The 11,548-nt window shown below is 37.1% G+C and overlaps 1 protein-coding gene across 1 annotated transcript; it reads left to right on the top strand.

Annotated features, from left to right (window-relative positions):
- Window positions 1–2,668: 2,668 nt before the first annotated feature.
- On the top strand, window positions 2,669–10,745 carry LOC114464857 (histone chaperone asf1b-B-like). The gene is made up of 4 exons (XM_028449486.1): window positions 2,669–2,969; window positions 4,485–4,600; window positions 6,490–6,666; window positions 9,681–10,745. The coding sequence occupies exons 1-4, from the start codon at window positions 2,861–2,863 to the stop codon at window positions 9,876–9,878; spliced, it is 600 nt and encodes a 199-aa protein (XP_028305287.1). The 5' UTR covers window positions 2,669–2,860; the 3' UTR covers window positions 9,879–10,745.
- The last annotated feature ends 803 nt before the right edge of the window (window positions 10,746–11,548 follow it).

The following is an 11,548-nucleotide window of genomic DNA, read 5'->3' on the forward strand; positions in this document are numbered from 1 at the left end:
TGATTTCACCAGACTGTTGCATTCTTCATTTGAAATGCTTTTCCAGGCCTTTACTGCAGCCTCTTTCAGTTCTTGTTAGTTTCTGGGGGTTTCTCCCTTCAGTCTCCTCTTCAGGAGGTAAAATGCTCTCTTGGGTTAAGGTCCAGTGATTGACATGGCCAGTCGAAGACCTTCCACTTTTTCCCCCTGATGAAGTCCTTTGTTGTGTTGGCAGTGTGTTTTGGGTCATTGTCTTGTTGCACGATGAAGCTTTTCCCGATTAGTTTGGATGCATTTTTCTGTAAATTGCCAGACAAACTGGTTTTGTAGACTTCAGAAGTCATTTTGCTGCTACCATCATGAGTTACATCATCAATAAAGACTAGTGAGCCCATTCCAGACTCCAAATCTCCGAGTCGCACAAAAATTCCCCACAAAAGAGATACAAAACAATCAAAAAAAGACCCAAATCTCAGGAAGAGATAGCCAAACTATGACAATAAATTCTAAATATACTACAAAGTGCTTTATTCAAAGTCTGTTTTTCCTGGGGATGGATGTGAGAGTTTGTCAACCCAATTCCAATCGGTAAATATTTTGAAAGCTGGCAAGGCTGCACTTCAGGTTAGTGAACTACATGGGTAAAAACAACAGAAATGTGTCCATAAATTGAGGACACATTTCTGTTGTAATAATGATAACAACTTTATATTCAGTCCTTATATTGGGTCTCTGGAACTTCTATGTAAGGCATTTTGTCCCTCACAGAGTTAGGTTGCCTAGTTGTAATCTAGTGTATACAGTAGTAGTTATAATTAACTGTTCACTAAAAAGAGTAAAGGTCCATTACTTGTATTTTCAGTCACTATCTTTGTAAAAGCATTACAAACAATTCACAGATGTTTCATTATCACATATCTATTCAGTAACTGCCTTCTGTCCTATTATACTACTTTGTCTAAAGAAGTGACTTAATATATTAAAAATCTTTTAGCCCCCCAAAAAAAAAAAAAAAAAAAAAATGTAGCTAAACCTGGCAACCACTGGGTGGCAGTAGCATTTCACTCCTGTTTAGGATTATTTGATTAGTCTGGAATCCATCCTAATCTGAGTAATCTCCTTGTATTACTCAGTAAGGAAGTGGGTGTGGTTTATAGTCAGGCAACCTGCGGGAAAAAAGCTTGTATACTTTTAATAAGTGAATCATGCTGCATTAAACTATCTATCTATCTATCTATCTATCTATCTATCTATCTATCTATCTATCTATCTATCTATCTATCTATCTATCTATCTATCTATCTATCTATCTATCTATCTATCTATCTATCTATCTATCTACTGTATCTATCTATCTATCTATCTATCTATCTATCTATCTATCTATCTATCTACTGTATCTATCTATCTATCTATCTATCTATCTATCTATCTATCTATCTATCTATCTATCTACACATGAAAAACACTTTTTATGAATAAAGATTGATTGATTGATTGATTGATTGATTGATTGATTGATTGTAAATCTGGGTGTTACTGAGCCAAACAGTGGTGCGTCTGTTAAAATAAGCAGTTATTTACTATAATAAAGACAACAATATCGTAAGGTAGTATTTGATGCATTTATAATGTATACTAATGTCTTCAAGAATACTGAAAAAAAGATGTTTTACATGGTAAACACTGCTTCCATTTCATTAAAGATAAGAGCAATGGATTTTGAGTATTATAAGATAAACAAACAGCATGGATTACTGTACAAAACAAGACATAAACACACTTTTAAATGACGTTACACAACCGAACCACAGTAAAAACTCACACTGACACACAACGCTCACTGGGGACATCTGCTGGTCAAAATGTATAGTGACATTTAGGAGATTTAGAATTAGTAACTGTAGTTCCAGATCCTGATGTTTCTCAGCAGACTGTCTCTGATGTCCTCATGGCCCTAAACAGTGAAATATTTATTTTCTATTTGGTTTTATTGAGAAAAATATATATTTATTGCATGTTTATGAAGGATTTTGTTTGGTATATTTTTTTTTTCCCCAAAAATTTTCTTCAATGATAAGGAGTTTAGGTAGACTGTTTTTCTGCTAAACTAAAATCAACAGTTTCGATTAATTGCTTTACATTTTGAAAGATATGCACCATAAGCACAACTGTATCATCATATTGCACTCTCACCTTAAAATAGTCGACTCTTCCCCACCCCTCCCATTGTCCTACCCTGACTTCCTCTTCCCTGTTCCCTTCCCTCTCACCTAGGTGTGACACTCCCCTCTCTTGTTATATTCTCATTTATATATTTCATTGCAATAATAAAACATGCATTGCTGTTGCGAAAAGATTGCACTATACGTATAGTATTGACCTTCGACAGAATGTGTAGACAATGTAAAATAAAATAAAATAAACATTTAAAATGTAGGCCAACTTTATTGCATTCTTTCACAATTTCAGATTTCTTATGTACAGTAAACTCAATTTTTTTTTTTTTTAACATACATAGTTAAATTTTAGTTGTTTTTTATTTGTCTGGTATAGACATAAAGTAAGATGGCATGTGTATGTAAATGTCTGTGTATATTAAATATCTACATACATTTATGAATATATTATATTTCATAGTTTGGTCTCGTGCTGCAGCTTGGGGTTTCGCAGCAGGCAGGAAGTGACGTAACTACTGCTGCTGTCGCTGCTGCTTGTGTTTGACGCTGGAGGGGAAAAAAGCTAAAGTGCTTCCCGGGGCTTCGTGTGGATGCTGTGGATACTGAGGCGGGAACACCGCAGTTGATCAGTTCAGGAGGAGCGTTATTGTGTGCGAAAAGGTACAACATATTCATTTATTATCCACTGCTGTTTTGCTGCCATGGCCAAGGTGCAAGTGTTGAACGTCGCCGTGCTGGACAACCCGAGCCCGTTTGGAAACCCGTTTCAGTTTGAGATCACGTTTGAGTGCATGGAGGACTTACCAGAAGGTGGGTGAATAACACACTTGTCCTTTGATAGCTTTGGATTGCAGCTTCATTTAAAGGCATTGATTCTACCGTGTCATTGTCGTTACTGTCTCGTGTGCTTGGACTCTGAACTGACAGGAATCCTGTTTTTTTATGCGTTCATCGCTTCGTTTTTATGTATTTAATACCATTTTTCTGCGTTACTTAAAAACGTACCAGAAAATTGGCGCTGGCGCGTTAGAACCACTAGTCCCGCCTTCAAGTTATTGCGATTGGTCAAAAGGCCTTTGACGTAATCTTTTCCTGCAAGACGATTGGTCTAGAATTTTTTGTCGCTGCAGCAACAAACGCCTTGACTTATTTAGCCGCGAACTCGTTCCTATTGTTTATTCTCCCACTACGCCTCATCTATATTTATGAAATAGAAATTATAGGAAAATATGAACAACAGAAATTTAAACATGTATGGAAGAATACAATAAAACGTAGAACATTACGAAAATGATGTAGTGAGAATAGAGGTTTTAACATGATTTTTTTTTTGGTTTGTGTTATGTTCTTCTATGGAAAAATGCCCACTTTGTTTTGTTATTTTTTAAAAAAGGAAAAAAAAAACAACCTAAAAACCATAGGGAGAATCAGATTTATTTTATTAATGAATTTGATTCATTATCTGGTTCTGCTTTACTTGAGATACAATGTATTTTACAGTCTTAATTTCACCCATATTACGTATATATATAAGACTGTTATAGAAGTTAAAAGTTGTAAAATATGTCCAGTCCGTCTAGGAAGGTGAAAAATGAAGTCATTGGAACTGCCCAACTACTAAAATAATGGTTGAACAGGACGTTTTGTTTAATCTGTGTTGGAGGAAAACCATGTTTTGTGGGTTTTTAAAGCATAAACAAATAAACAAGGTACTTAGAAGTTTGCTGTTGTAAGAAATCCATTCCAGTAAAATTAGGAGAGATAGGCCTACTATTTTTTTTGTTAAAAAAATAAGATTATTATATAATTTCCTATTTCACCTCAGATGAAGACAACACAGTACAACACCTTTTTTATTTAGGATATACTCAGCAACCTTTGAGTTTTTTTTTTAAATTTATTTATTTATTTTATTTAGGCTGTCTGACATGTGCTGCTGCTTTCTCATCGGAGGAATCAGTCTGGGTCGCATATCACAGTTATATTTAAGTGCAAATGTTTTAAGACAAACTGACTTTTTTTTTAGTTTGTTTTTTTAATACTTTTTATTACCCACATTCATGCACAGTCTAGGCAACGTGTTTTGCAAAATGCACAAAAAAGTGAATGAATGTCAATGCATGTCATCTGCAATCCTTAAAAGTGATTCCTGGTTTGAAAATAGGGAAAGTCTAACCTACAAACTACTCATTTTAATGATGCCAATAGGCTTGAGTCGGTCCTACTTGTTTTGGAGTTTTATAGGTTGTATTTTGATTTTTTTTGCTTTAAAGTCATAGCAAATTCACACCTCCTGTCTTACTGTATATGTACGTTTTTCATCAGACCTCGAGTGGAAGATCATATACGTCGGGTCAGCTGAAAGCGAAGAATATGACCAGGTTCTGGACTCGGTTTTAGTTGGTCCTGTACCAGCTGGTAGGCACATGTTTGTGTTTCAGGTGAGTTGTGAAGTTTTTATCTCTCCCTTTTCAGTTTCATGACATAAAGCTGAAAATAAATAAGATTCCACACATTATTTAGGACCAAAATTAGCCCTAGTTTCTGTGTTTTCTCTTTGGTGAAAGGGCTATTCCAATTACATCCTGGATAACAGAATTAGCCTGTCTAAATCTTGTTTTCTTGAGAGTCCTCTGATTCAGGATGCTTTTAGGGTTCCTAAGTACACACAGACAGATGTGATACTTGATTTTATTTTCTCTTTCTTTTATATAACAGTATATCAACAATAATGCAAGTTATTGTCTAGACTCAAGACAGTAAAACAGACATTGTCGTGAAAAAGTTAGGCATAAAAACCAAAATGCAAGTGATCTATCAGTAATGTAGCATCACTTTTCTTTTTCTTTTTCTTTTTTGAAATAGCTTTGTAAAAAGCTGCACAGACATCATGCCTACTTTCCCAAAATATTTTGCAACTCTGAAATATTATCTATCATCAAAAAATATGTTTAGGATTTTCAGGTAAAATGCTGAACAGTGATTTTTTTTTTTCCCCCCCAATAATGTTAAAAAAGGAGAAAAAAACTTTTTGTGATTTCACGTAATATAAAGAAAACAACGTAGGCACGTTTTAAAAAAGGCTGTTTACCATCTTAAAGTGCAATACATTGATTCAACAGTAGATGTTGCTTCAGATTTGCTGTATTATTGCCAGTGACGGTGACTCAGTTCTGCATTTATTCATAAGAAATGTTAAAAAAAATCTTGACATCTGTTCTTTTTAGTCCAGCGTGGGACATTTCTACAGGTGCATTTTTTGTAGATTTGACTGTCACTTTAAATAACGTTGCATTATGGGAGGTGTGTTCAAAATCTCATACCAATGTACTATACGCTACACACTCAATGAGCATATACTGTTTATATATGGCACTATTAAATATGCTGATTGTTCTCACTGAAGTAAACTTCCAAAAACCTGAAGCACACTGAGGATAAATATCTCTGTTGATTCATGACCTTCAAAAGTTCTGAAAGCATTTTAAGTGAGAAAGAGACCAAGTAGAATATCAACTCGTGGTCATTTGATCAATAAAACACGTGGAAACACATTTCATGGAGATTTTTGGAGATTTTTGGAGACTTGCAATTGTGCTACTGACAAAACTTCTGGTTAACTTCAAAACAAGAGCCTTATTTTCAAAAAGGTGTAAAAACTAATGGAAGACATGAAGAGAAGCTTTTATTTTGAAAAGGGGATTTTTGACTTTTAGCTTGAAGTCGGCCCAGGGACGATTTTATGTTCCGCTCGCAATGCATCATGGGGCGGTTAAGTATGAGTAGTGTGGCCATACTTAGGAAATATCCTGATACAGTATACGTCCGGGTGTTTTTAGCATGCTCACTCTTTCCATTACTATGTAATGTGAACGCACTACATACTCATTTTGACGTCAGACTTAGTATGAGTCTCAATTCTTCCTTGTGATCGGTGGTAGAACACAAGCTTTCTCACTTCCTCAAAACACAATCAGCTTATTTGCTGTTGGACAACTTGTCCCGCCTTCCATGCAAAAACAGTAGTTTTGATTGGATACCTTCTCAACTGGGCCGTAGCTTCCAAAGAAGCTTCGTTTTGATTAGATTTCGTCCCGTGTGAACACTGTAGTTTTCTTTTTAACAATTGTGATCTAGTTTTTGTTCATGTGTATGCTCCGTAGTTTTTCACCAACAAAATGAACACTGGTACAACCCTACACACAACAAACTACAATGCGCTTTGTGTTGTGGAGTCTTTCTTTCTTAACATCTGTTAATTTTTTTATTTAAAAAAAAAAAAAAAAAAAAAAAAACCCAAAAAATCTCTTTAATTGATTTTCCTCATCAGGCTGACGCTCCGAACACGGGGCTGATACCAGAGAGTGATGCTGTTGGTGTGACTGTCGTCCTCATAACCTGTACCTACCACGGGCAGGAGTTCATACGCATTGGTTACTACGTCAACAATGAATACACAGGCCCAGAGTTACGGGAAAATCCGCCCCTCAAACCAGACTACTCTAAGGTAAGAGACGCTGTACACACAGATAAGTAGAGGAACACTTGTTGGTTAAAGTTTTCATGCTGCAGATGCTTTATTTGTTTTTCCATTATGAAAAGGGAGTCACCCACATGAGCACTGCTCATAACGGGCTCTATTCTCTAGCCTGGACCAGTGTTGTGCTAGTTACTGAAAAAAAGTAACTAATTACCGTTACTAGTTACTTCATCTACAAAGTAACTCAGTTACTATTTTGATTACTTACATCAAAAAGTAATGCGTTACTGGAAAAAGTTACTTTTGAGTTACTTTGAATTAAAGAATGTTATTTATTTTGGGTCATTTGTGTCCATACAGCTTCATATTAGTGCTGTAATAATATAATAATCCACTGTTGATCAACTGCTATAAAACCACCATAAATGATGTGCATATAAAGCACAAAACAGCTGCTCCAAAATGAAAACAGTAATTTTTCAGCCTTAGCACAGTAATGTAAAGTAAGCTGTGCATATTCCAGGTGCACATTCTGCTGTTGAAAATGCTTATAAAAATAAATGTGGAAAAACTAATTCACAGCATTTTTCTCAGCTACACAATGCTACACGTATCAGTCTAACGAGCTGCTGTTAGCAGTGACTCAGCAGTAGCGACAGGCTGCTTATTTACAACAACATACCGTGCAATAGTTTGGCTGACCTGTCCCTGGATAACAGTCACAGTCTATTAAAATCCAGCCACAGCATTAGCTTAGCTTCAGTGATGCGTCTTTTGGAGACAAAAATAATGTGCGTATTTCCACTCTGAGAAGCTCGTCCTGCTCTCACTTTGACTCGCCATCATTGGTGCACGTGATGTAAACAGAGACACGCTGACAATGCTTCTTCTTCTACTGTTTTACCGTGTTTGGCACGGCGTCCCGCAAAAATGTGTAGCACCACTGTAAACGGGGAGTACACTGCAGCTAACAAAGTAACGGACAAACTCACCATATAGTAACAGCAACGGCGTTATTTCTTTAGAAAAATATTGCGTTACAGTACTAGTTACTGTAAAAAGTAACATTGGGGCGGTAACGCGTTACAAGTAAAGCGTTACCGCCCAACACTGGGCTCTTTATGCACCTGCAGTTTCGCTCATATCTCCTGCGCATACTCTCCCATCAAGGTTCCTGACACTCCCACCATGCGTAGGTCTGTGAATGACGGCAGTCTGAAGCCAAGGAGGCCGACTGCTCCATGGGGTAATTTTTTTGGGCTGCCCTAAAATCATGGAACATGGAGTTTTTTAATATCTTATGGAGCTGATGTGAGCAAGTCCGAACTGAAGCCGAGCATCATTTCTAAATATGTGTGGGAACATTTTCTGCTATCCATCCTCCCATGCACCTTTCACCAGCCTCTGCATATATGACAGCTTGTTTCACTTGGTATTTACTATGTAGTGGATCAAACTGTGGCTTTACATTGGACATAGTATGAAAATAGAGTTTCATTTACACCGAGCACAGCTTGTCACTTCGACGACGCAGCACCCACCGTCCTCCCAGGAAAAGGAGTGGACGGCATGGATAAAATATAAATAAATATAACATATTTGGTGTGGTCTAGAACTGTTACATTTGTAAATGTGAACATATTGAACCCCCTGCCACCCCCGTGACAGTGTCAGTTTGAATTAGGGGTGTCCCAATCCGATGTTGATATTGGATATTGATCCGATATCACCCTGAAAACGAATATCGGATTCAAATTTCCGATTTATTTTATTTTTTTTCAATTCCGTTTTTATTTATTTTATTCAATTATAGAATACTGTAGATATTATGTTGAAGGTTAAAATGTATGTAACCAATTGGTTAATAATAAATGGGTCAGTTTTTCTCATGCCTACTGTTGCTGACTATTGTATGTATGATAATCAGCATATGATTCATGCTGATATTGGATGAATATTGGTATAGGCCGATATGCAAGGCTGCAATATCGGTATATCGGAAATAAAAAAGTTGTATCGGGACATCCCTAGTTTGAATAGATTATTTCTGGGAATCTTGTTTGGAATATTTTATTTATTTATTGGTTTATTTAACAAGGACAATGTACATTAATATCCATATATAAAATCTACCAGATTTAGCCAGAAGGCTATTTTTCATCTGTAGTCCCTGTTGCGTAAATTGTAACTAAGTTCAAACTTCTCGTGCAATATATTTCACCTTCCCGGGACGCTGCACTTATTCCAGGTTCAGAAGCATGTAGAGGAAAAAAACTTAAGCCCCAGCGAGAATGGTCATAAGGCCAGATTTGAATGGGAACACCCACATTTCAGGGTCGCGGGTCCACCTAAAGTGAATAACTGGGATCAAGGCACGCAGTGAGTGACTTAAGTGCAGGGGAAGAATAGCACGCAGCCAAAAACAGCACCACGACATGGCTTTTCTTACTTACGTGCATGGGAGAATAGTCTTACCTGAATACTGAGGGCAGTAATGTTGTGTTTCTGCAAAAAAATAATGAAGTAGGATCCATTTTAGACTCCTGCTGTAATAATCATCTAATGTTTGCAGTAAGGATGTCCCGATACAACTTTTTAACTTCCGATATGATACCGATATTGCAGCCTTGCATTGATCAAGTGATGTTACTCAAACAGAGAACAACAGTCAGCAACAGTAGGTTACTTTGTTGGAGTGTGAACCACAGTCACCTATGGATAGAGGTGTGGAAAAATTTATTGGAAAGCTTATATCGGTGATTTTAAAATCCGATATTCGTTTTCTGGCTGATATCGGACCAAGATCAATGTCGGATTGGGACACCCCTAGTTTGCAGGCCTCACATTGTACCTTACAGAGCTTAAAGGATGTCGAAGTTTTTTTTTTTTAGTTTATTTATATATATTTATATTTATTTCTAAACATGTTTTAAAATCTGTGCATTGAATCTGTGAATCTGTGAATTGTAGATTTAAACATACATAATAGAACAAATGTACATAGTAAAGCCCAATTGTAATGTACTTGTTGGTCATTGCAGCTCCAGAGAAACATTTTGGCTCCAAACCCCCGAGTCACTCGCTTCCACATTAACTGGGAGGGCGTGGCAGACACAATGGAAGACAGTGAGAACGTTGACCCGTCTCCCAACACCCGAGGGATGCTGCCGCCACCCTGTGTACCTGGAAAGATGCCCCCGCTTGGACTACTTCCAGAAAACTCAATGGACTGCCTTTAAGAGTAATGGGATCGTTATAATCACGGAAGAGCTTTTTATTGTCTCTCTCACCCACGTCACAATCACATTGGGCTAAAAGGCTCAGAGTGGTTCTAAATATTTATGTGGACACCAACAGGAAGTAGTTGGAACTGTTTTGTTTTTTTTTTTACACAGTGCAAAAACTGTTTATACTCATGCATATACACTGCCAACATTTCCTTTATATTTACTGAGTTTTAGCTCATTTTTAACTGGATCAAGATTACCTTGAATCTTGAAACTGGACTCACTTCAGAAAACACTTCTGAAGACGTCTCTCGTCAGATTTAAAATGGGACGTGACCAAAGGTGAGATTCAGCGCTATCACTCGGGCCGAATACAACCAGATGTCAGATTTCTTTAGCACATTACAATAAATGCCTGTGAGTAGTTACACACAGATCATTGCAATCATACTGCAAATGATTTCTGTTTACTGTGAATAATGATTTTTTTTCCCCAGCACTTATTTTGTCTTCATTCAGAAGACGTACACATTCTGTACCTAATCAGATACAACAGTGGGGTAAATAAAGTGGTTTTCTTTTATACCTTGGACTGTTTTTGGTAACGTCAGTGATTCGCCTGCAGCTGTTTTTTCAGCTCCAGTGGAAGACGGCGCTGCAGCAGCAGCAGCAAGGCCCAGCACACGTGCACGTGCATCAGCTCCCCACACCCTCCCCTTTCTCTGCCTGCCTTCTCCCAATTCCATTCATAAAATGCAGCAACATCACTCCAGCACATTCACTCTAGCCGCACGTTACTAGGCAACTGCAGCACAAAAGTGTAGGTGGGAGGCTTGTCTGCTCTCAGCCGTTTTATTTTAGTGGAAGGGATGCACTCCTCCATCCATCCATCCATCCATCTGTTACCTCTGCTTCTCACGTCTCTGTTCAGAGGGACGGAAAGAGTTGGGCTTTGTTTTAACACAGACATGTGACATTAAAATCCTAATGTTGCATTGTATTTATTTTTATTACCTGCAGCGATGTCCCTAGTGTTGCAATGACTGACAGAGTTATGCTGGCATCGCCTCTTGTGTATGTTTTCAAAGTTATTGAGCATCCAAACATATTATCACTAGTAGCGGATTTTCTATATAGATGCTATATCTGCCTGATGGTGAGGAGGATGTTTTTTTTTTTTTTTTTTTAGCTTCTGCAGTCTCCAAATTTTTAAAAAGTAATTGAAGCCAAGAAGGAAAAAATTGGGGTTTTATTTACCAGAACACATGATTTTGATGCTCAAAGACCAGTATGTAAACTATCCTACAAAGCCTAGAACTCCATGTTTTGCTAAATTGCAGCTTGATTTAAAAAAAGACATTTGTAAGGTTTAAGCACCTTTGGTTTTCCAATGGTTGTGGTTGAACTACCACTCATGCTTATTCTCAATGTAAAAGCCTCCTGAGTGTCAGCATTAATATTGTTTATCTTTGTGCTTTGAACTTTCAAGTTAAGTGAGAGCCTTATTATGTCTGTAGCAGGTTTAATACTACAAGTGTTATGTCATCTTTTTCTCTCTTGAAATCTGATATGAAAAGCCCATTCAGATGATTGAAGGCATGTGTTTTTTACCTGGAACTGTTGTGTAATATTTTATTTTGGGATTAAGAGACTTTTCAAGATGTAGAACAGTGGTTCCCAAT

This window comes from Gouania willdenowi, chromosome 1, assembly GCF_900634775.1.
Source record: "Gouania willdenowi chromosome 1, fGouWil2.1, whole genome shotgun sequence".
In the NCBI taxonomy this organism is placed as follows: Eukaryota; Metazoa; Chordata; class Actinopteri; order Blenniiformes; family Gobiesocidae; genus Gouania; species Gouania willdenowi.